This window comes from Scardinius erythrophthalmus (assembly GCF_964197995.2).
Source record: "Scardinius erythrophthalmus genome assembly, chromosome: 5".
Classification (NCBI taxonomy): Eukaryota; Metazoa; Chordata; class Actinopteri; order Cypriniformes; family Leuciscidae; genus Scardinius; species Scardinius erythrophthalmus.
Window position 1 is genome coordinate 27,780,705 of NC_138225.1, and position 26,529 is coordinate 27,807,233.

Sequence of the window (26,529 nt, forward strand, 5' to 3'; positions counted from 1 at the left end):
TATGAAGATCACATTAAAACAGGTTTAAAAACTTTTTCCCTGCCTTGCCTTTGTTTGCTACTTTTCAAATGCATTATGTAAAGATTTTGTTTAACCCTTGTCCCAGAACCAGACTTTAATCTAAAACTGAAAATCCATAATAAATATATATATTTAATTTTCATGCAATTTTATACATATGATGTTCTGGGGACATAAATGTCACCCATTCGGTGGAATGGCTCATATGAATTTAAAATTAATAAAATTAAAATGATATTACAATAGTATTGTAGATTGTATAAAAATAGCGTGCGTGTATGTGTGTGTGTGTGTGTGTGTGTCTGTTATAAAAAAAACTGTTTTATTTTCAGTCAAGCTCAGGTGTTGTGTGTTTGTGTGCGTGTCTATAAACATATATGCATATTTTTTAATTTCTAGTGAAGCTGTAGTTTTGTCAAATTATGATGCTAAATGAAACGATGATTTTAATGTTGGGCATATTAGACAATTTGTTAGCAGTGTTGTAATATTATTTTCACATTTCAAGAAACACTCATGTATCCCCGAAATCCCCGCGTTGTATATGCATATGCATATGGTTATATATTCTATAAGTTAATAAGTGTAATTTTCCAAGCACAACATACGGTCTCTCTCTGTCCGCGAATCTATCGGTGCTGCTGGCGGGGTGAGGGGCAAATATCTGAAGACTCGGAGGCGGAGTTTCTCCTCCAGTGCTCCTTGCTTACTGCTCGAAGAAGACAAGTTTACTTTGGGAAAAGATTTTAAAGTGAGGAGTTACCGAGCTGCCATGAATTTGTTAACACAATGACTTTAAAACACACTCTTTCTCCATTTCAAGCGGAATGAACACTCTGCATTGATGTTAAAATGAGAACGATCCTGTTTTTAAACGGACTACTCTTGATCTTTGTCGGAATCGCACAAGGGGGTAAGTTGTTTAAATTGCTGAAGTATGGCTAATGTAAAGCGAGTAAGAAGGGTATTTCACCATTTAGCCTACCTTTGAGTAAAACATCTGAGTTGGAGGATTCACCAAGACCAAGCGGACGATCCTTCATTTTCCCAAAATATCATGCATCAGACGACAGTATGGCAATGACTTTTGAGCAACCAGACTATTACTATTTCTTATGGCTGCTTTCTGTGTAATGAGAATGTCTTGTCATATTCTTTTTGTGGAACAACTGACGTTAATACAAAGAAATATATTAAAATATGCATGATTGCAGCAGTTGACTCTTCCATAGAGTTGCATGTGGCCCTAAAATTATATGTTTGATTTGCCTGTTTAAGTTTGTTGTGTACAGAATATAGCAGTCATGATTGCACAGATTTGTGGCTCTCAGAGATTTCATATTCAGTTTGCCAAATGTCAGTGCTAGGTACTGAAAAAGCCTTTTTTGTTATTAAAAACAATGAAATGCATGCTTTAATGCTAGTGAATCTCTGCATTATGAAAGCAATGCAGATTATTAGCTTGGATGTTTATTCAAGTGGTCATGTTTTTCCCAACTGTTAAAAAAAAACAGCTTTGGACAACAGAAAAAGAAAAAAAGAAAACTCAGAGCGATCCAGCATTATTCAAAGAGCAAATTACTTATTGAATATAATAGTGTAATTTGCCAATTGTTGCATCAGTTGCATTTGTTTAGTGTTGAGCTTCCCAATAGCAATTGCACTGAATTATCAAGATTGTCTGATGTCTTCTGTGGTCTTATTTTGGAGTGCAGTGTCCAGACTTATAAAATCTCCAAGATGTCAGATTCAAGCCCTCTTTGTGCGATAAAAAGAGACTAAAGATAGTGGCATTCTAGTTTTCTCCTCTCTTACTGTCAGTTCAGGTTTGTTGGTATATCTCTAACCACAAAGTCTGACCTCAATTTTTTGTGTTTATCATTATTGTAGATGTACTTTTGATCAAATGTGTTGTCTTGATATTGCCCCTTTGCATTTTTAGTCCAATATGGTTCAGTATGGCTTGACATATTTTACTCATCATTGCATTGTAAAAGTTATTGTAATCTTATATTCCATAATATAATCTTTATTTCCACAATTTTATTCGGCTACTTGTGCCAGCCTTGCAAAGTTCAGTGAATCACATTGCTTCATTGAGCTTTGCATGGTGCCTTGAGCATTGTAAACAAAGGACTTAAAACTAATAAATATTCATTCGAACAGAAATTTTTATTTATGCAACTGTAGTATCACAAATGAGTAATGACACCACAATAAACTTGCATAGTTTCACAGAATTACACTAAACATCAGTATGGCATTTCAGTCCCAAAGTAGAAGTGTTCATACCCATACAAATTGTGGGGTGTAAATACTATAGTAACACTTGCAAAGAGAGGTTGATGAGAGTGTAGAACACATTAGTGTAGATTAAAGGGTGATGTGGAGTGGCTGGGTTAGAAAACAGCTGCGTCCAGGCCTCCGTCAATGGACAGCAGGGCTAAGGCAATGTGGCCATGTCAGAGTCTTTTATGTTGAGAACGGTGCTGTCAGGGCAGAGCATGCCAGCACATGCACATGGGTATCACAGTGCTTCCCTGGCGCCATCCGGCCTGTCCTATAAAGACAAGTGTTGCTGTTTTTATTCATTCAGTCACTTTTATTTCTTGTCTATGTGAAACTTTAAAGGGATAGTTCACCCAAAAATGACAATTCTGTCATTTGCTCATCCTCATGTCGTTCCAAACCTGTATGATTTTGAAGAATGCAAAAGAATAATCAAATCAAATTAATTTAACTTTTATTGATATAGCACAAAATAAGGAACAGTAGCCATTGTGCTGTACAACAGAATAAATATAAAAAATAAAATAAAAAACAAGAAAGACTGCAAAACAAACGATAAAGGGAGTTTACATAAAAAACATCAATCAGAAAATTCAGCATTAAAAATCAGGAAGTTGTAAGCCTGTAAGAAGAGGTAGGTTTTTAACTGAGATTTAAAATCTAGTGGATACTAGTCTTAGGGATAGAGGAAGACTATTCCACAATTTTGGACCAACATTAGAAAAAGCACGGTCACGCCTTGCCTTAAGTCTAGATCTTGGAACCATCATCAGCAATCTTTGTGGCACTTTAGCACTTGTGACAATAGCACTTTTGGAAGTACTTCGACTCGGCGCAGTAAAAAGTCACGCCTGATCCTCTTTCCACCATTGACAGAAGTGAGAGGAAGAGGATCAGGCGTGACTTTTTACTGCGCCGAGTCGAAGTACTTCCAAAAGTGCTATTACGCCATACATTATAGTTATCCTTTTTAACCCGCTTAGAAAAGCGCCACGTTTTATTTTGTGTCACCATACTTGGTCGTATAACTACTCGTGTAACTGTTTTTAAATAGGGAAAACGTTGATGTGTTTGGTCACTTCTAAATTCATTGCTGTTAGATACCATTGAATATACTGGGGTAAGCTAAGTGCTTTCAAAGTGTCACCGCGCGCTAGAGCGATTGAGTGCACGCACTGAGATGAGAGAGGTATGTATCAACTCGTCTTAGTTAAGGGAAAAACATAGTTTAATATGAAAAAACGGTGGAGTATCCCTTTAATTTCAAAAGATCCAGAGAGATATTTTGGAGCTAATCCATTCAGAGCTTTAAAAACAAAAAGCAGAATTTTAAAACCAATTCTATAGCAAACCGGTAGCCAGTCAAAAGTCTGGCTGCTGCATTTTGAACCACTTGAAGACTAATATTGTATTGACTCATTCCAATATAAAGATAATTACAATAGTCAAGTCTAGATGAAATGAAATGAACGAATGGATCACTCTCTCAAACTCTGCAAATGTTAAAGGAGAACTCCGGTCAATTTTAACATTGAGCTCATTTTTTTGTACATTTGGAGTGCTGTCAATACAGAGAACAACGACAAAAATCGGTGTTGCCTACACCGAGTTATTCTATTTTTAAAATTTGCACCCTGTTGACTTCAATGGGGCAAGTACTAAACCTGCTTTTAGGCTCTTAACATCCTTGATGTGTCATTACAAGTGCACAGAAAATGTGAGTCATTCCTTCCGAGTGAACACGAGTGGATCTGACTGCAGTAGATGTAAAAGATATGTATAAAAATTATGTTATTTAAGCCAGCGCAAGTACCTGTTTACATCCTGTTTTTCGGTTGAAGTCCAAAGTAGTCGATTGCCGAGTTCACGCGCATAGGTTTAGTTACCTATGATCACGCGCGTGAACTCGGCAATCGACTACTTTGGACTTCAACCGAAAAACAGGATGTAAACAGGTACTTGCGCTGGCTTAAATAACATAATTTTTATACATATCTTTTACATCTACTGCAGTCAGATCCACTCGTGTTCACTCAGAAGGAATCACTCACATTTTCTGTGCACTTGTAATGACACATCAAGGATGTTAAGAGCCTAAAAGCAGGTTTAGTACTTGCCCCATTGAAGTCAACAGGGTGCAAATTTTAAAAATAGAATAACTCGGTGTAGGCAACACCGATTTTTGTAGTTGTTCTCTGTATTGACAGCACTCCAAATGTACAATAAAATGAGCTCAATGTTAAAATTGACCGGAGTTCTCCTTTAAGAAACTCTTAGCCTTAGCAGAATCAAAAGTAACAGAAGTTTTTCACAGAGTGTTTTACATAGGGGACCAAATCTCCCAGGTTGCCCTCAGGAGTAACAGAAACACCCGATGGCCAAGAAACAATAACCTTAGTTTTGCTCTCGTTTAGATTTAAGGAAAACCAGGACTTTATATCAGACAAGCATACTGATAATGGGCTTAGGCCTTTTTTGTCATTTTTCTTTAGGGGTAGATAAATTTGAAAAGTGAAATGACACCTAGGCTTGGGCGGTATTCGAATTTTGATACCGTCAAACCTCCTCCCTATTTTACCGGGGTATACGGTATTACCGTGACTAATTAAAAATTATGACATAATGGGCTCAGACGGTCACCAAACTGTTGGCTTGTGCCTACACCATTCAGAAACTGAATGCCAGATCGGGCAAAAAAAAAAAAAAAATCAAGCCCAACCCGTGCACGTTGTGTCTGAGTCTGGCCGACGGCATTAACTGTTATTATGAGCCCGATCCCCCTATTATTCAACATAATATCTGTGTGCATGCAACAAGCAAGAAGTGCCTTTGTAATCCGGTGACGCGTGTCCATTGATTTTTATTAATAAAACTTTTCTGCAAAGATGGAAGTTGACGATCGCCATCTCCGTAGTGAACGCGCCTATAGAGAGAAATGCACATCATTACACAATTAGAGAGTGGCCTTTTTCTTTTCGTTTTGAATTGTTTTGTTTAAAGAAATTGACGATCGCCATCTCTGTAGTGAACGCTATAGAGAGAAATGCACACCATTGATTAATCAGACTATATTTCTTTTCGTTTTGAATTGTTTCGTTTAATGAAATTGACGATCGCCATCTCCATAGTGAACGATAGAGAGAAATGCACATCATGGATTACAGTAGGCTAGTCTATTTCTTTTCGTTTTGAATGGTTTCGTTTACTGAAATTGATGATCGCATCTCCGTATGAACGCGCCTAGAGAGAAATGCACATCATGGATTACTTAGCCTAATCAGTGAGTAGCCCATTTCTTTAGTTTTTAATTGTTTCGTTTAAAGAAATTTCAAGTTTTATTTATATTTGTCATGTCTGTGAGGCATAGCCTACACTGAGTTTCGGTTAATTTATGAGATTTCAATGCAAGTGACCACGGCATGCCAGCGCCCATCATGTCATGATTATATTAAATTCAGGCAATTGGTTGATGAAAAATTATTAAAATTAAAATACAATTTACACAAAACGAAATTCGTTTTAAAGAGGCCTTTTACAAAACAAAATTTATTGAAGTGGTCAAATCGTCTGACTCTCGATGCATCCCATCTTATTTGTGCTGTTCACTTTTCATAATCAACAAAGATGGAAAAAATAACATTATAATATTTTAACAAATACGAAACTTAATGCGCTTATTTAATGAACTCGAGAACAAAATGCATCCTGGCAGCAGTGAGTGGGTGGTAGTTTCGGAGATGCGACATTAGGTTAGAGGTGTTTACATCTCTCGCGGTCACCTTTTTATTGCACAATTTACAAATTGCCTCTTCAGTATTTACCGCCTCTCCCTTCTCATTCGGTTGGAACCAGAAATATTGCCAAACTGCAACCACACATAAGCATTTTTTTAGGCAATAAATAAATAATATATATTATAGGTTATATAAGTGCCGGTAATGACGGTATTGAAACTGATACCGGTGCTATTTTAAGATCCCGCGGTATCCGATATTACCGTTATACCGCCCAACCCTAATGACACCCCATGTTTAGAAAGAATAGTCCCCAAAGGAAGCATATAGAACGAGAACAGCGCAGGGGCCAGAATGAAGCCCTGAGGGACTCCAGAATCCAAAACAGAAACATGCACATGCAGAGACTATGCAGTTGTACCAAAACAACCTTCTCTAAGATTTTAGAAATAAAAGATAAATTTAATATAGGTCTATAATGGAAAGTAAGTCAAGATTATGTTTTTCAGGCAGGGGTTTAACGGTTGCATGTTTTAGGTATTTAGGAACAATACATCGGAGAAGGGACTTATTTATTATAGCTTAAATGCTAGGCCAAATAACATCAAAAACCTGCAGAAAAAAATGTGTCGGAAAAATGTCTTATCATATCAAATCTTAATAATATCTTTAAGTGAATTAAAAGAAACTGTCTAAAATTACTTAAAGGATGAAACAGAGAGAAAGAATAGATGGATCATATTTTAGAGATACAATATTCTGCCTTATATCAACAATTTTATCTGTGAAAAACGTTAAAAAGCTATCACATACTGCAGTCGATGCATTAAAACAGACAGCACTCACAGGACTCACAACCGAATTTAAAACAGTAAAAAGCATTTTAGGTTAAAAAATAGAGATTTTCAGCTTTGACTGATTGTAATTTGTAATTTGTCTTCTTTCCACTTTCGTTTCGAATATACAGTATTTTGAAGATAGTTGCAAACATACAAAGTGATTCCCCTTTCTTCAAAATATTTTCTTTTGGTTGTCCACAGAAAAAAAAAAAAAAGCCATACAGGTTTGTAATGACATGAGAGAGAGAGAGTAAATTAAAACAAAATTTACTATTTTGGGTGAACTATCCATTTAAATGTAAACAGTAATCTGTCAGTAACTACTCACCCTCATGTTGTTCCAACCCTGTAAGACTTTCGTTCATCTTCGGAACACAAATTAAGATATTTTTGATGAAATCTGAGAGCTGGATCACTCCTCCTGCAGGCTTATGGACACCTTAACTTGCTGGCTCAGAAAATGTATTATTATAATGTATTAAATGTAAATGTATTAAAGACATCGTTAATATAGTCCAAGTGACTCCAGTGGCTCAATCTTAAGTTTATAAAGCGACGGGAATACTTTTTGTGCGCAAAAACAAACAAAAATAACAACTTTATTCCACTTTTAATTTCCTTCTCTCTGGACCTCGAGTTTTTTTTACGTAGTGTAATAGCGTAGCGCGTCTGTGTTGTAGGGATGGGCGTATCGATACAAAGTATCGATACATCGATACTGACGTCGAGTATCGAAAGTATCGATACTCAAATAAAAATATAGATACTACAGTTGTTGTTTTTTACCAGTGATTTTGTTTATTTGACAAGAAGTTTAATGCGTACAATATGCATTGAATTGGATGAATAACCTATGTTTAGCAAATAATTGTGTAGTATAACTATTTTCCTGCTTATCTGAACACACGCAAATGCTGCAAGTCAGAAGCAATCAATCACAGAGAGCGTTCACACACTGCCGACAATGCATTCAAACAGGGATGCGTTTCCCAAAAGTATCACAAGAAACCATTGATGCTTTTGGGAAACGCAGCCCAGAACAATGCTTAACAGAAGACAGAAAAACATCATATGTTTGAGCTATTTCACAATAAACTAATTTAAATTGTAGCCTACATAGTTTGTGCAAATAAATTGTTTTTTTGAATGTTAAAAGTTCATAGTTCTATTCTGTAACTAATTTTAATATAAATCATACACTGTCAGAATAAAAAGGTTGCATTTTATGGGTGCAACAGCCGGTCACTGGCAGTCCCTTATGGAAATTAACATTACAGTGATCATAGTTCAACTAGGCCTATAATATTTTGTAGATTTCCATGGTTACCACTACAAGTAAACATTGTAATCACGTGTAAATAAAAATATAATCTAATAAGTTCCAAGTACGCCGTATATTGAATGTTAAAATGCCTTTAATATATAATGTTAAGTGGGTATCATTACCCATTTTAATCTTAGTAATTCAATAATTTAAGAAATTTTCAAATTTAAAAGTTCAGTTTAGAGGTATCGGTATCGATATCGGCGATACTGGCCTTGAAAGTATCGGTATCGTATCGAAAACAAAATAAGTGGTATCGCCCATCCCTACTGTGTTGCACGTCCCCACGTATCACACATGACCAGAGTCGCCCAATAGTGAGCCTACGTGGTGACGTGCAACACAGACGCGCTACGCTATTACACTACGTAAAAAGACTCGAGGTCCAGAGAGAAGGAAATGAAAAGTGGAATAAAGTCGTTATTTTTGTTTGTTTTTGCGTACAAAAAGTATTCTCGTCGCTTTATAAACTTAAGATTGAGCCACTGGAGTCACTTGGACTATATTAACAATGTCTTTAATACATTTTCTGGGCCAGCAAGTTAAGGTGTCCATCGGCCTGCAGGAGGAGTGATCCAGCACTCAGATCCAGCACTTAATTTGTGTTCCGAAGATGAACAAAAAGTCTTACGGGGTTGGAACAACATGAGGGTGAGTAATTACTGACATAATTTTCATTTTTGGGTGAACTAACCCTTTAAAAGTGTAATTGATAAGTGATGTAATTAAGTTTAATTCACAACATTGAAACTCATTAACAATAGGCAAAAATGAAAAATTTGAATGAAATCATGGAGCATTCAGGGCAACAAAAAAAAAACTAAACGCACATCATCATAGGTGATGTTCTCTTATCTGCAGCTTCATTCTATGGTGATGGATTTGTGCAGTTAAAAGGGACAGAGACGTCTAGCCGTAACACACTGCACGTTCGTTTCCGCACCTCCAGTCTGAGTGGCCTGCTTTTCCTGGCTGCAGGGCAGAATGATTTCCTGTTGCTGGAGATGAATGCTGGCAGACTGCAGGTGAGTCACATGTTGCTGTTTCACCCTCAATGCAATGTTTAGATCATCTACCACAATAAAACTACATGTGGAAACATGTCAATTCTGTTTGGGCTTGAAAATAATCTAATTAGAGCTATTGCACGGATTATGTTAAGTTGCTGCAACATTTAAAAAATATATATAATAAAATTGTATTTCTGAAAGCTTTTTATCAAGACTGACAGCATTAGACAATAACTCAGCACCATCCTTTTCAGATGAAATGCAGTGGTGAATTTTATACTGGCCTAGTTATGATATGCTTCACCACAGACTCTTCCACCTTCTTTTAAGGTATACAATACAAATCTGATGATTGCAATGACTTAAGGGCTGAAGAATGTGAGCTTAGTTGACATTGTGAGAGAAGTACTATACATGACTGGAGGATCTGCTAGAGTTGAATCTTATTAAATCAACTCCCACAATCCAGTTCAAAAGCCTTGCATGATTTTCTGAAATGGATTTTGGTTTTTACATTTCTCTCAGTGTTACTCACGTAAAAATTCCTTTTGCTTTTGTAGAGGATATCTTAGGGCTACAACAGAACAGATTGCTGAACTTTTTGAGGTCTGATTTTCCTGTAATTGGAAGTATCTTTGAACTCTCACATTTATCATAGGTCATTAAATTGTGCTTTTGCTATCCTTTGACTGTGACCCTCTTCGAATACATCACAGGTTATAATTGCTTTCAGTTGAGGAAAAGCTAGAAATATTCAGCAAGCCTTGACAAGTTTGTCTCAGCTGTCTCATGTAAGGACAGTGACTTTTCATGTTAAGAGTAAAATGAATGAGCTGTAGACAAATGCTAATGATTAAAATAGTTTTACACATTTTCTTTTGCAGTTCAGATAATAACTCCTGTTATAGTAAACATTTTGTTAGACCTAAAACTCAAGGGATATTTTAAACTTTTTGATTCCTTTATATTGTTTCTCCATTTATACTGTGTAAAAAATATTATAGATATTATAACAACACCAACATGTTATTGACAACATTAAATAATTGGCATTTATATTGTCACTGTACTGAAACCAAATGAAATTATTAGCATAATATTGTCAGGAATTTTTTTTACTTTAAATATTTTAAGTGTACTTTAATGTTAAATATTTTGTTAAATACTTTAATGTTTTATGTATTAACTTACCATGAAAAATAAAAAAATTAAATTCAGATTAATTTGTAAATACTTTTAACAATAAACATCAAATCAGTATGCTGAAAACGTGAACATTTTTTATTATTAAATTAAAAGAAAAAAATCTTTAACATTTTCCACAGAGCTAGCACCACCTTGTGGTTTAGTGTATTTTATAGTGTGTAGTGTATTTTATTAAAAATAAAAGTGTTTTTGTGTATGATTGTGTAAGGACGGAGTTTTATTTTTTATTTTTTTCATTCACAGGTAAGAATGGATCTGGGCTCTGGAGAGCAGGTCCTTCTCTCAGACAGTGGAACCCAGCTAAATGATCTGGCCTGGCACACTGCAGGGCTTCTCCATGAGTTCTATAATGTCACACTGACTGTGGACAACCACTCCAAGACCAGTCTGCGAATGCCAGGCCCAGAGCGAGAGCTGCACATCAACGACGGCCTATATGTGGGTGGTACTGGAGGTTTGGATCAGGCTTATTTGTCCAGAGATCTCAATGGCTTCCGTGGTTGCCTCGATGAAGTAATATTTAATCAGCACAATCTCCTTTCATCACTGAGGCCCTACTCTGGGTTCAAGAATGTCTATGAGGTTTCCCTAGGATGCAGCCCTCAGTTTTTTGCCAATGAGGATGACCCGATCAGTTTTTTTAGCTCACAGGCTTACATATCCCTTCCACCTTGGACAGCACAACATGAGTGGGCTTTTGAATGCTCAATCCACACGTCAGCTGAAGAAGGGATCGTCATGTACAGCTCAGCTCGACAAGGAGATTTTGTCGCCCTGGAGATCCAGAAAGGTCTCCTTGTTGCCGTGGTCGGTAAAGATGGAAGTAAAACAGAACTACGTTCCCTCACCTTCATCAATGACAACAAATGGCATGACGTTAAGCTCTTTTTCACTCCAAAAAGCCTCCAACTCACAGTGGATGGAGGGACTGTAAAGTCCATCATTAGCTCCAGATCAAAAGCCTTTCATCTGAAAGGTTTCCTTTTCCTTGGTGGAATCGATGACGGCACACGTTCTGAGGTCAGAAAGGTTGGCCTTTCCTCTGTAGCAGGGAAGCGTATTAAAGGTGGCTCCTTCAAAGGATGCTTCAGAGACATTAAAATAAATTATGCCAAAATGGGTCTTCCCAATGCTGTGGTAACCAAAGACATCTCTGTTGGTTGTGATCCTGAAAAGGAGCTGGAAATAAGCACCCCAGTGAGCCCAACAACCCTTCCCATGACCCTCGTTGACTCTGTCACTCAGCTGCCACCCACAGATGTGTCCACCCTAGCCAAAGGTCTTGTCAAAAACTATGGACACAATTTTCTACAGCTTAGGAACCTTGTTGTCCCGGAAGGGGGTCGGGGAGCCTTGGATTCTAAGCATATTAAAGTGAACCTCGATTTCAAGAAGCTTGGCATTCGTCAGTCTCAGATCATCTTTAGGATTGAAGAGCAGCCGGTGCATGGTCAACTTAGGCTTGATGTAGACCAGGAGCAGGCTGAGCAAACATTCAGCATGCTGGATTTGTGGCACGGCAGGGTGATGTACATTCATGGGGGATCTGAAGACCCACAGGACTACTTCATGTTCTCCGTATTCTCCAGTAGCAGAAAGGAAGTGCCAAATTATCTGAAAGGACACAAGTTGTACCGGTATAATGTCACCGTCACACCAACCAACGACGCTCCTGAGTTGAGTCTACCTGAGGGGAATCTGTTTATTCTTCTGGAGAACTCCAAGAAGAGGCTGACCACTGATGTTCTGAAGGCCATAGACATTGACAGCAATTACACAGACCTTGTTTATTCTGTGTTAGGGAACCTTAATTCTGATGCAGGATATTTGGAAAATGAAGACAATGCAGGTACACCAGTAACTTCTTTCTCCCATTCAGCTCTTGTAGACGGTAAGATATATTACATCCACACGGGTGTGAGGAACTCTAGGATTGTGTTAAGAGTAAGTGATGGAGAGAAGTTGAGTAACACAGTGGTGCTTAGAATCATGGCTGTGGGACTTGAGTATAAAATCTCCAATATCACAGGTCTGGAAGTGACTCAAGGAGAGATGTTTCTGTTAAGCACCAACCAACTGGCCGTCTGGACCAATGCATTGAAGCAGGTGGTTGACATTCGTTATGATGTAATTGAGCCACCAAGATTTGGTGAGCTCCAGAGGATGCACTCAAGTGGAGAGTGGAAAATCACCAGCTCGTTTTCCCAAAGAGTTCTTGAAAAGGAGCGTTTGAGGTACCTCAGCACCCACCAGTCCATTCAAACAAGTAATAGCACTGACCACTTCAAGTGTAAAGTAACTGTGGCCTCCAGAGCTACCGAAGAACTGGTGTTTCCCATAAAGGTAAAGTGGATAGACTACACAATAGAGAACAATGAACCTGTAGAGCTGGACAAAATTACAAGAGCTGTAATTGACCCTGAGCATCTGTATGTAACAGCACACGGTGTAAGCTTGTCTGAGGATAAGCTTTGTTTTAGATTGTTGACTTTACCAAAAAGAGGAATAATTGAAGTGAATAATGCCAAGTTAGATGTGAATTCCACATTTTGTCAAAGGGATATCACAGATCAGAAAGTCGAATACCAACTTGTGGAAAGATCATACGAGGACACCAGTGATGAATTTGTTTTCCATGTATTCTCAAAGCATGCACATTCTGCTAGTCACATTTTTAAAATCAATATTAAAGCAGATGTCAACAGCATTTTCTTGACAAACAATGGGCTGTCACTTCTTGAAGGTGAAAGTAAACTCATCACAAAGGATGAATTGTTTGCTGAAACTCTAAGCACTAAAGAGATTTACTACACGATCACAAAGATGCCGCAACATGGTAAGCTAATGCGAATCAACTTGTCCAACTCTACCAAAGACTTTGACAATATTATGTCCTTTAACAATCAGGACGTTCTTGAGGAGCGTATTATGTATGTTCATGATGACAGTGAAACAACTCTTGATAGTTTTACCTTCATAGCCTCCACAGGCCCAGTAACAAAGCTTCCTATAAGAGATAATGACATTGGTTCCAAGGAAGGCATCTTTAACATCTCGATACAGCTGGTTAATGATGAGAAACCCATCCGCATTGTAGACAAAGTATTTAATGTTGTCAGAAATGGACAGAGATTACTTACACTCGATGACCTGCGCTACCATGATGCAGATTCAGACTTTAGTGATGGGCAGCTTGTCTACACCCGGCGTGGTATCCCAATGGGGGAATTGGTTCTTGTGAATGACACGTCACATAAGCTGTACCAGTTTCGCCAAGAAGACTTGGAACAGAAACGAGTGCTGTTTATTCAACATGGGATGAACTCGGGCCGTTTTGCCCTCTTTGTGTCAGATGGCAAGCACTATGTGTCCTCTCTGTTGGATATTAGCACACAGGATGCTTATTTAAAAACTGGCAACAACACAGGCCTGTTGGTTCAGAAAGGGCAAGCCAAGACACTTAGTAATGCAAACTTTAGTGTGGATACAAATCTTGACATCCGAAATGACAATGAAATAATATTCAAAGTCCAGGAGGCTCCAAAACATGGAAGTCTTTATTTAAAAGACAGCAAGACAGAGTCATTCACCCAGAATGACCTGAGAAATGACTACTTGTCTTATCATCATGACAACAGTAAGAATCTTGTTGATGTTTTTACACTCCTGGTGGAAGCAAAGGACCGTCGGCTTGATGTTAAAATCCATGTAAAGGTGTACCTGGAAAGCCATCAAAGGCCACCCATCATCCTTCATAATAAAACCTTGCTGGTGGAGGAGGGGAAACCAGTCAAGATTGAGAGCAGTAAACTCAAGGTAAATATCAACATCAGTTAGAGCTTTTATTGGGATATTTTTAGCAATATATTGCTGCTTCATGGGAATCATGTTATAGATTGAAATCTTTTACCAAAAACAGGTTTTTGTGTAGTTGTTTGAAGGCTCTTATGTTCTTTCACTAGAATGAATAAGACTTATTTGCTACCTATGGGACCATTTAGGATGAATGATTGGCTTTATTGAATATGAATTTCTGACACTAGAGAGAGAGGTTAAATTCAGAGTAGCATACTAGAATACTATGCTAATATGCTATTCTAAATTCAGCCAGAGACAGGACTGTTTCACTACTTATTGTTGGAAAAAGTAGCTTGTTACTGGAAAAAAGCTAAAAATCTGCTGAAAATAAAAATGTATTTAAGTTAGTAGTGTCGCTACTTGTAGTTAGTTGCTCCCCGACGCTGGATGTTGCATGCAGAAATAAAATATTATGTTTGTTTTTCTTCAGGTGACTCATGAGGCTAGTTTACCTTCAGAAATAACCTTCACCATCAAAGTTGCTCCATCTCATGGCTATTTGCGGCATTTTATTGAGAGTAAATATCAGTACCAAGGAACACTAGAGGATCCATTAGTGACCTTTTCCCAGCGAGATGTTAATGATGGCAACATTCAGTATGTACAGGTGGCACCTGGCCAAGAGAATGATTCATTCACCATGGAGGCCAGCAACGGGGTCGCAGAGGTCAGTGACATCATCATGTCTGTGGATATCATCCCATGCCTTATACCCATTGAGGTGTCCAATATCACTCTGAAGGAAGGGGCATCTAAAGCTCTCACAGATGACATCATCAGAGTAAAAAACCCACATTTCTCTGGCCTCAATTTTGTGTACTACATCTCAGAGGGTCCCCTGCATGGCCGCATTGAGAATTCACGTTTCCCAGGGATTCCCACAACTTACTTTACAAGGAAGCAGGTAGTTTTTTTCCAATTTTGAACATTATATTGGGAAAACAAATTATGAAAAGGCATAAACAATCACTTAAAATGTTTTTAGTAAATTATTATGTATTTATTTCACTTTTTAAAGTCACTTTTTCTCTTTGTAATGTGTATATATATATATTTTGTTATTTTTACATGGCAGGTGGAGCAGGAGTTTATTTATTATGTCCACGACGACACAGAGACCTCGGAGGACCACTTTACTGTCACAGCAAATGACACAGACCTGCGAAAACACAGTGCACCATGGACTGTGCATGTCCAGATCACAGCCGTCAATGACGAGCCTCCGGCCATTACAGCCAACAGGGTTCTCAGGGTGAGATTACTATTTATAAACCTCTTTTTATGACTGAGGTTAGCTGAGGTTCAAGTCCCGAGAATGTTTTATGGAATATGAGAACTCTGCAGGGATCTGGAGAAAAGATGTTGAAATTTGTGTACTGTTTTAATTTTGTATAGTCTGTGTTCTGATGTTCCCTTTGTTTTCCATCAGTCAAAGAAGAATAGAGACAAGTACAGAGTTGTTTCTGAGACCCATAAGACCTACAGATCACAGGGACAGTCAAATGGGCTGCTCCACATGCTTCAGATTTCAGTGTCATGCTTTTAAACTTCAGGGATTTGTCAGCTGAAAACCTCTCACAACAGTACTTACAGGAGGTTTTCCTCTAGCTTTAATTATTGAAACGATTTTAAATTATTTTGCTTGTTGATTTCAAACACTACTATTTAAATATTTACAAAACCCACAAGGTGGCTCACCACTGCTACTTTTATATTGCATGTTTGCTCATTTTTGTTACAAATATAACAATCTGGTTTATATATTTCAGTGCTTTTGTATTCAATTACTCAACAGGGTTTTAGAGAAATTAGACTTGTCATAACTGTTTAGTCTTGTACATTATTTATATTCTTTTCTCTAATCTTTCATTTGAACATTTTTAAAGCTACACTATGTAACTTTTAGCCCTCTAGAGGTTAAAAAAACAGGAAGAATATGGTTTTTGTTATGCTTTGTCGCTGCTCCTCTGCACGGATGAATGTGGTTTGAGGTATCAGTGTACACATGGATGCAGAATATCTTATCAGAGCAGATGGACAACTAAATAACATTTTTGTTTGCTTGTTTTTAAAACTGGTGATTTCCCAGAGGTTTGCCATTTTGAATGATCCATGATCAATTTAACAAACGTTCCACTTTGCGCGTCCCACAGCCAGTGCTACTTTTATCTATGTACAGATATGATGTGACACATGCGGGTGAATGCCGTATGCATGCAATTTCCTGAGAAATCCATCCCGACAGCTCTAAAAAATATATATATATTTTTTATCGGCCGAAAGAGTGTCTCTATAGATTCATCCTGATTCTCTTGATCATCCTAATCTACTTTATACACTACACTCTTGATAATCTGGCAACAATGGGGAATCCAAAAAAAGACTGTTCTGCTGGAGTCAGGATGTCTCCTTATCTCTGTGTTTTGTATTGTTCTTTGGTATCTGATTTGCATTTAGATTAGTTAAGCTTGTTTTCCCTAAACTGTTTTTAGTTGAAGTAAGATTCAGTCAGTGTACCATGACTTGATATGAATAAAGGTGTGAAACTCAGGAGAGTGTTTTAGCAGAAACGTGTTATTCAGGGGTTTCAGAATTTCTATTTATTAAATTTAACTTTAGATTTCCCTAACAATATGCCAGTTACCATTCAGTCTAAGCTTTTGAATGATCTACAAGCCTTTCAAGCACTAATCTGTGCCTCATTATTTGTTTGATTGTTTACTCAGGTGTGGGTTGACTCTGTCACAGAAATCACCAGTGAGGATCTGAATGCAGAAGATGAGGACACGATCCCTGAGCAGATGGAGTACATCATTACCCAACCCAGCAATGGTCACCTGGCTCTGAAGACTGCCCCTAACAGGCCCATTCTGAACTTTACTCAAGCTCACATTGACCAGAGACAACTGCTTTTTGTACATAGTGGTGAGATATCATTAAACAATCTTAATTTATTTTTAAAATAAAGCTTTTTTCACATTGTCAGATTGTTTTTACAAGTTCTGTGTCATTGTGTTTCAACCACTAGATGTCAGTGATGTGCTTTGAATCATAGCACAGCATTGTTCCTCCCATTCTTGTCCATTTTAGGCAAAAATTGGTTCGAGTTAAACCGCCATGCAGTTTGGATATTGTGTACTTCATCCAAGAGATTCAGTTGCAAATTAGATTGAGAAGGAACCTTTAATAAAGATTGTGTCTGAGTTTATATACTGTGTGTGTGTGTGTGTATATATATATATATATATATATATATATATATATATATATATATATATATATATATATGTATATGTATGTATGTATGTTTGTATATATATATATATATATATATATATATATATATATATATATATATATATATATATATATATATATATATATGTATGTATGTATGTATGTATGTGTGTGTGTGTGTGTGTGTGTGTGTGTGTGTGTGTGTGTGTGTGTGTGTGTGTGTTATTTTTTATTTTTGAGACACCATGCTTAGTATAGTAAGCTGTGCAATACGATAAAAGAGATAAAAAGATGAAAGGAGTTGTTGAATATGGCATCAAAAGTTGAAAAAGTTTCTTTGATGCTGCAGTGTATTGTGAACTATTTTTAAATCCCTGGAAATGATGTTGTTTGCTCTTTTTTCTTCTTAGGCCCAATGGCAGGAGGCTTTAACTTCCAAGTGAATGATGGTGTGAACTTTGCTCCCAGACAGATATTCAGTATTACAGCTCGTGCCCTGGTTCTTACTCTAAAGAAGGCTGGACCTCTTAAGGTGTTTCCAGGTAATGCTGATTAACATCAGGTGAACTTCAGCAGTAATGTGGTATATTCTGTCACACACAGATTGTCTATAATGAAATAATTTATGTGATATCAAATATTAGATTCTATTAAGGATAAATAAAGGATAAACATAAAATCATTGTAGAGACAGCATTTTAGATCTCTGTAGTACTTCTTAATTTTGCATGGAATCTCAGACCGTATAAGTACCTGAACAAATTGGGCTCTCCATCTCTTTTTATGGAGTTAAGAGTAAAATAACGTCATGTTATTCACAGCAGTGAGGTCAGCATCTGGCTGCCTCTCATGCCAAGTCAGAGCACCAGATTGACGCCTCCTTTCCGCTCTGTATAAAGTCAACAACGCTGTCTCCACCCACTCGTAGACTTCTTAGTCTCTGTCTGAGCATCAACACAGTGTTTCATGGTGTTTTATGGTTTCTCAATCCTAGTGCAACCAAACCATGTAATGACAAAACGGCTTTAATTCCCGAGCTATAAATAGCTCAGTGGAGAGCCTTTGAACACTGAACGAAACTGTGTAAAAGTCCCTAAAGTTATTAGAGTGCAGTCATTTGCTTCATTTTAGAAACACTTACTCATATGCCACATTTAATACCAGAGCTATAAAAAAATTGCATTGTCTACTAATAAAATAACAGCTGCTGCACTTTCAACTTCTGCATTTTCTGCTTTCTTCCAGTTTTATAAATGGCTATAGCAACACTGAACTAAATGGTAGCATCTGAAATGGCTTCATACATAATGTTTCACAACTTCTAATGAACTGAACTTATTTGTTCATGAAGTTCATTAATCTTTTGTTCCCCTTTCCTTTTAATGTTACTTTCCAGTTTGTTTCATTACTTTATTCCTAATCCATGTTTGTTGCTTAACATGGACAGGAATTTGGAATACTATTAGTACAACTAGTAATAATTGATTATAAAGGAATGAATCAACGGTAAGTTTGACTAATAGATGCATTATTCTGTTAAAATTAGAGCCACTCTTCACATAGGCTATGCTTCTCAATGCCACATCCTGTCAAGCTATTCTCATGGCCTTTGTGTTCAGGGCTTCTTTCAGATGGTTAGACACAACAGAAAACTATAAATACAGAATGGATGACCTTCCATTAAGGTCATGAAAGGAGTTTGTAGATTATTTAAGCAAAATCCTTCCTGTAATATAGCTCGAAGTTGTTTGAATTCAGTCACTCTAATGTGCTTAAACATAAGTATTCTGAAACGGGATCTCAAAATACTTCCCTACCCTTGATCTTTGACTGTGTTTACACTTCTGAAGCAAATATAACTTCCAAATTTGTTTTTGATTGTAGTTCCTTGTTCAGATACACATCTGTTTAACATAACCTAAAAAAGCCCATGAGATACTATACACCAGACAACGTGGTTTTGTTTATAGCATGTACCAGACCAATGTGTTGTTTTGGAAGTTTCTGGGGCTATTCTTATTGTCTTTTTTTTTCATCTAGGCTCCCTTTTCTTGATTTCAAACGACATTCTTCAGGCCGTAACGAATGATGATTCTGGCATCACAAATCGGACCATTTATTTTACTGTGATCAATCCCCCGAAATTTGGAAAACTGGTAAAATTGCAGGCAGACAAGACCACAACAGATATTTCATCGTTCACACAACAAATGGTGAGTGTTTCCAACCTCTTTTCCCATGTCAGTGCCATGCATATCAGAGTGCAAGGCAATGAATTATGAATTGACTTTAACTATGAGCATAATCTGAGAGCCTGTCATATTTGAAAGCTGAATGTAACATGTCCTAGTTAGCCGGCACAAGAGGATTTGGTGCTAATACAAGCTTGTGCTGATACTTTCAAAAGACACAATGTTGATGCTGAAAGAGAATTAAATGTTAAATGAATTAAATATCAGGAAATAATATTTTAAGATTTTTTTGGGGGCATTTTTCATGTTTTATGTTTTAGTTACTCATGGAACTGTAATCATTACAGGTGGATGCGAGTGAAGTAGCATATCAGCAAAGTCATGGGACCTCTTTGGGATGGGCAGCACTAGATAAGTTCTCTTTTACTGTGTCATCTCCTCCTGCTACGCTTGAAACCCAGACTTTCGACATTGACATTTCTTACGAAAATGTTGGACCTGAACAAAGTTCTGTGCTCCTTAAAAATAAAGGTACAGTGTGAAAATCTGACAAAAACATTTAATATTAAATGGTTTACAGTCGATAAAGTTGAGTCTCAAAGCATAAAGAATATTTAATTTTATTAATATTTACACCACCGTCCAAAGGTCTGGGCTCAGTAAAAAATAATAATATATATATACTGTATATATAGACTTCTTTCAAAAACACACACACACACACACACACACACACACACATATATATATGTATACGTGTGTGTGTGTGTGTGTGTGTGTGTGTGTGTGTGTGTGTGTGTGTGTGTGTGTGTGTGTGTGTGTGTGTGTGTGTGTGTGTGTGTGTGTGTGTGTGTGTGTGTGTGTGTGTGTGTTTGAAAGTCTCCTCAGCTCACCAAGGCTGCATTTATTTGATCAAGAATACAGTAAAAAAACATAATATTGTGAAATATTATTACAAGTTAAAATAAATATTTTCTATTATATTTCTATTTTAATATATTTTAAAATGTAATTTATTCCTATGGTAGCAAAGCTGATTTTTCAGCATCATTACTCCAGTCTTCAGTGTCACATGATCCTTATTCCTCCACATGATTCACATGATTATTATTATTATTAAATAGAAATTATGAATTAATATCCTAGAAATTGTCAAGTATACTCTAAATCTGACATTCAAACTGAAATGTCATGGCTTTTGTCAAATAAAATGTATCTTTTTTTTTTCAGGTGTGGAGGTAGCTGAAGGAGATAAAGTGCTATTTGACAAATCAATGCTGGACGCATCCAATCTTATGACTAAACAACCTGAATCCAAGCGCAGTTCTTATGAGGTTTGGTACCAGGTCACATCTCTTCCACAGCATGGTGTCATCGTCGTTGGGGAACGAAATCTCACAAAAGAAAAGCCCAATTTTTCTCAGTTCATTCTAAACAAGTATGGAATCACATACCATCACGACAATTCCGAGACCACCCGTGACCATTTTGACTTTGATGTGTATCTCAACCTAAAGAGCAAACCACCATCCCGCCCCCTAGATACAGAGGTTGTGTCAGAAACATTCAACATCACTATAATCCCCATAAATGATCAACCACCTGTTCTAAAGACCAAAGCCCCCAGCCTCAGAGTTGTACAGGGGGACACCATGGCTATCGGACCCAACAACTTAAGTGTGGTTGACCTGGATAACCCACCCACTGAAATCCAATACACTGTGATTAGCAAACCTAGCAATGGTTTCTTAGCCATTGCAGATCACTTGAATGAGTCCGTGGACTCCTTCTCTCAGGCTCAGATCAATAATGGAGAGGTGTTCTTTGTTCACGATGGCAGTCCTTCATCTGGAGCGTTCTACTTCAGCGTCACCGACGGTCATCATCGTCCGTTATATAAACTGTTCAATCTGGAAGTCATAGAGATCACTGTTTCGCTTGTTAACAACACAGAGGTGCTACTGGACCAGGGACACACTTCTGTAACCCTCACACGGTCACACCTCGCAGCAGTGACCAATGGTAAAAACAATACAGTGCACTATAAAATCACAGTACCGCCACAGTACGGTAAACTCCTACTGGACAATGAGGACATCACTGTTTTCAGTCAAGATGATCTCCAGGCGGAAAAGCTAAGATATCACATGGTCAACCTTGAGTCGTCCCATGATAATTTTGAGTTTACGGCCTTCACAACAGAAGCAAACCTAACTAACCAAGTAGTTAATATCACTGTGAAACCTCTCATTAAGTACACAGAAGGGGCAACGTTTCCAAACGGAATTCGAATTAAACTGAAGCCACATTTGCTAAATGTGTCTGAACTGGCTGAACTGAGTGCTAATGACCCATTGTTTGAAATTACCTCACTACCGCAGAATGGCAGGATTGTCAGGGTGACCAGCGGCAAGGGAAGGAAAGCCGAATCTGTGAGCTTTTTCACTTTTAGTGAACTACAGCAAGAGAAACTGGCCATCGAGTTAAAGGCAAACCTGACGGGCGTCCATGAAGTAAATGACTCTTTCGGATTTGTGCTTAAAGCCAAAAACGTACAACCTGCCACTGGGATTTTCGCTTTCAGCATTGTACCTCACGTTCCCACTCTGGAGATGTCAACAATGATCCCAATGTCCACACTCAGACCTGTTTTTCGCAACCAAACCGCTGAAATGAGTTTGTTTCCATCCTCAACACCTCCACCGGTGCGTACGACGCAACAGGTGACCAAATCCGGGTCAAGATTCAAAGGTCGCAACCGTTGGGGTATTTCAAACAGCAATGACATGGGTACGACTAACCTGAAACCAACCCATGGGGTGGAGGAGATTTATCCCATAAATAATAACCCAGTGAAAGTAGAGTCAGTTTCCCAGACGGGCTCCTCCTCAAATTCAATGATCATCCTTTTGCCCCTTCTTGCTCTTCTGCTTCTGGTCATCATTGTGGTCGTGTCAGTGCTGCTCTTAAGAAGGAACTGGAGGAAGAAACCAAAGCCTTTAAAGAGTACATCAGGTCCTCCAGCTCAACCGAACAACCCGTCCCATCAAGACCAGCTACAGTGGCCTGCAACTGTCCCTGTTGTAACCGTCACTCCTCTTACTCCAAGAAACGCTGGAAGTTCAGCCATAACTAGACTTCAAACCGGAAGTAAAAACTCCCATTATGGCCAATCTGTTTCTCTGAGCTCTTTTGAAGACCTGGAGCCTGAAGTTTCACAGCTTTGCAGGACGACCAACCCCACCCTGCGAAACAATCAGTACTGGGTATGACCTTAAGATTCATCACTGTACTCTGAGAATCACTGACTGAAATGGGATTGAAACACTACATCTTCTAGTTATGTGGCCCCACAAGTCTCAATTAACTGTTTGGTTTTTGCATATACATGTACTTGCATCCTTGATGTTTGCAAATATTGTACATTATCAGCATTTTCCCAAGAACCTAAAAACTAGGGAGGAAAACATCCAGATGAAAATTTGGGAGACAGATATATTCTTCTGTATTGTGACTACGGTATATGCTTCTGTGTGAAACTTAAATGGTTGCTTAAATGGAAGCAGATCTGAACACAAGTTTGTGGTCAGTTGTAAGAAAGGGAGAAGTCCAACATATGCCACCAAAAAGAAGTGTCCTTTCACCAGAAGATCGATTTATGACATTTTGTTTAAAAAGTGGGTTCAGGCAAACAATTCCAAGCTCGGAGCCCTCCCCCCGGACAGCACGCCAAATACGCATAATCTTTACTCTGTTTAATTTGAAGTGTGAACTCGTGATGTATACATGGATGAATCATTAACAATAACATCGATAATATGAATTTAGTGTGAAATGATTTTTAATCCTCATTGACAAACTAAGTATTTGAAAAAGTTCTATTGTATTTTTTTTAGAAGGGTTTTTTTATTTTATTTTTAAATTCAGTCATTTGTGAAGACAAGTGATTCTGGGTGTTTTAAGAGTAATTTGTGTGTCTACCTCAAATAACAAAGTAAAAAAAAAAAAAAAAATGTATTACACTGAATTCATTTCAATGGGATAACATTACGTGTTACTATGTTTTGTATACTGAAACTATTTAATGCCGTAAGGATATTTATTATTGATTTTAGAATTTCTGAAATATTATAATGGCATATATTCCAGCACTGAGAAAATATAGGTGTGGAGTGCACATTTCAATGACACTATTATGTATATTTTGGGTATGTGTTACTTCATGCGTGTATATTTGTGTGTGTCGTAATTGAATGTTTATGTAGCCTAAATGTTTTTGTACTCTCAGGATCTTCCTCTTAGAAGTAATACCATACACCTTTAAATGGTGCAATGTGAGGAAACCACTGGATTCTTGCCACTGATTTCTTTATTTGTGGTAAATAAAACTCTGTGTTACTTACATTTTAACTACATGTAGCATCCAATTTAATATATTCAATTCATTTTAGCAGCTGTGGTGTGGTCATATCACTACATTTATGAATTGTAGTTTTTAAATATGCTATAGCATTTTTATGCCCTCTGTATTGTACAAAAATGTCAATGTGGATTGAAAAACCCGCAAGCTGAAACCGAATCCACTCTATTTACAACAGGTTCAGTCCTTCAGCAAATTTGTCACTGTATATTTTTCCTCATTTATGAGTCATTTGTCTGATACACTGAATTGTTCTGTCAATAAATGGAACATGTTTTACAATCCAGCCATCTTGACTCCTGTTCAGCTCTTGAGCAAAATGGGATCAGTGTTTTGATCTAGTAAATATAGACCTCAAACTCAGGTGCAGTTTCTTTATTCAGATGGATATTGTGACTTTTTGCCTTGTACACTAGAGCTACTCTTCTTTCGGATGTTAATAGAAGGCACACAAAGATTAAAAACAGCGATGTGCCTCTGGGGATGTAATTGCTATGATACGTCATTCCTCGTATTTAATTACTGTGATTTCAGTTGATAGGTGCTAAAAGTGGCTTTTTCAACCACTTTCCAGATACATGCTGAGAGCTCATTTGGTAAAAACCTCAGAGTGTGCTTGTGGTTAAAAGAGCATTATACATATATACAATTAATATGAATAAAATATATTATTATTGTAGTATTATATCCTAATAATAAATGCAATAAGAATAAAATATTCTCTGTCACAAGCAGCATGAGTGTGATGGGATATTAGTTCCTATTGTTGCAACTGGTTTGCATTACAAACAATGCAAGCTGGTGACAATCCACTGAGTCTGCCAAACGTGAACCCTGCAATGTGCTGACCTTATACAAACGTGACACTGTGAAACCGGTTCAGTTAAGAATATCAGTGTCAGGATGATTCACACCGATATATGCATCAGAAAATGACAGTGGCTTATCTGCTTATTCTGTGATTTAATTAAGTCCAAGCAAGATGTCAATGCATGACAAATCAACTTCATAACTAGAAAAGCATTGAATCATTGAAAAGGTTTGACAGTACAATAGCTTTATAATTATGTAAAATTATCTTTTTATATATTGCGTTTCAGTGAATATGCTCACATCAAAGAACAAAAGGCTAGCCCTCTTAATGAACCCCATTATTATCTGTATTGCTTTTTCCTACTTTTTCTTAGTGGAAGGGCTAATTGCTGTAAATGAGTCCAGATCACTATATAAGAAAATGAGCTGAGCATGTTCGCATTTGGCTCTAGTGACTCATGACTCATCCTGAGGTATTATTTGTAAAAGAGGGTCCCAAGAGATCGAAACATAATGAGTTTAAGCTGCCCAGCAACAGAGGAACCACTCTTTGAAGTCTTAGATTTCATGTCATCCGTGATGAATCATACCAATAAGAGTGTTTAAGGTAAGATATTTCTGAGCCCCAGCATCTGATTTGTTCTTTGTTGGTGTACTTTCAAATGTTTATTTGTCAATTCTAGCAAGTATTCAGATTTGAAATTTACAGTCCAGGAAAATGTGTGGAAAATATTGATGACTCATCCTGCACTGCACAGATTTTTGTCCAATCAAATGCTCTCGAATAAGAATATCCCTCCCACTCACCTGTAACCAACTGACAAGCAGCAAATCATGATCACGTCTGTGATGTAACTAAAGCCTATTGGCTATTTAAAAAAGGGAAGGACCATTCAATATGCTCTGTCCAAACTTCATTTCAACATTTAGTCGACTTGAGTCGACCAACTCAAAACATGTTTCCATGTTACCACGTTAAGCCATGTTATAAATACATTTTTATTGTTCCAATTTTCCTATTGTTCCCAATTTCCTTTTGGAATTTCCAGTTTCGCAAAGAGGACAAGTAAAAAAATTTAAATAGGTATTACCTGTTTGCATCTGTTTTTTGTTTATTGTGTTTATTTTTTTTCTCTTCACATGAATACCAGTGTCATTTTAGTATTATTTATAATAGTATTTATTGATATTTTGATTTAGCTTTTATTTTCAGTTTTCATTTTAATTTTAGTTTAAGTTTAAGTAATGTTGTTGCTGTTTTTGTTTAAAAAAATATTTTGTTCACATTTTTTTAAGTTTATGGTTCTCCTTTAATATTTATATTTTATCTTATTATAAGTATAACTTGATATCAAGTAATGAAAAAAAAAAAAAAAAAAAAAACAAGACTCTTGCCAGTTCAAAGGGTAACTGAATCCAGTGGTAACTTTAAGCCGGTTTCATTTGTTAACATTAGTTAACTACATAGTTAACATGAACTAACAATGAACAATACTTCTACAGCAGTTAACAATCTTAGTTATTGTTAATTTCTACATTTACTAATACATTATTAAAATCCAAAGTTGCATTTGTAAACATTAGTC

General features: G+C 37.1%; 1 protein-coding gene across 2 annotated transcripts; it reads left to right on the plus strand.

Annotated features, from left to right (window-relative positions):
• Window positions 1–763: 763 nt before the first annotated feature.
• On the plus strand, window positions 764–24,409 carry cspg4ba (chondroitin sulfate proteoglycan 4ba). Of its 2 annotated transcripts, XM_081366592.1 has the most exons (10): window positions 764–934; window positions 9,069–9,232; window positions 10,667–14,239; window positions 14,712–15,185; window positions 15,357–15,533; window positions 17,008–17,206; window positions 17,929–18,060; window positions 19,559–19,731; window positions 20,058–20,241; window positions 20,941–24,409. In XM_081366592.1, the coding sequence occupies exons 1-10, from the start codon at window positions 874–876 to the stop codon at window positions 22,980–22,982; spliced, it is 7,179 nt and encodes a 2,392-aa protein (XP_081222718.1). In that variant the 5' UTR covers window positions 764–873; the 3' UTR covers window positions 22,983–24,409. The 2 variants fall into 2 exon arrangements, with proteins under 2 accessions (XP_081222718.1, XP_081222719.1); XM_081366593.1 differs by lacking the exons at window positions 764–934; window positions 9,069–9,232 and adding an exon at window positions 9,534–9,547.
• The last annotated feature ends 2,120 nt before the right edge of the window (window positions 24,410–26,529 follow it).

What these genes read in the sequence shown, in the direction of transcription:
- cspg4ba (XM_081366592.1), top strand. Translation starts at nt 874, where the DNA reads ATGAGAACGATCCTGTTTTTAAACGGACTACTCTTGATCTTTGTCGGA. An exon ending in TGAATGCTGGCAGACTGCAG is followed by an intron (nt 9,233 to 10,666) that starts GTGAGTCACATG and finishes TTTCATTCACAG; the next exon opens with GTAAGAATGGATCTGGGCTC. An exon ending in CTTACTTTACAAGGAAGCAG is followed by an intron (nt 15,186 to 15,356) that starts GTAGTTTTTTTC and finishes TTTACATGGCAG; the next exon opens with GTGGAGCAGGAGTTTATTTA.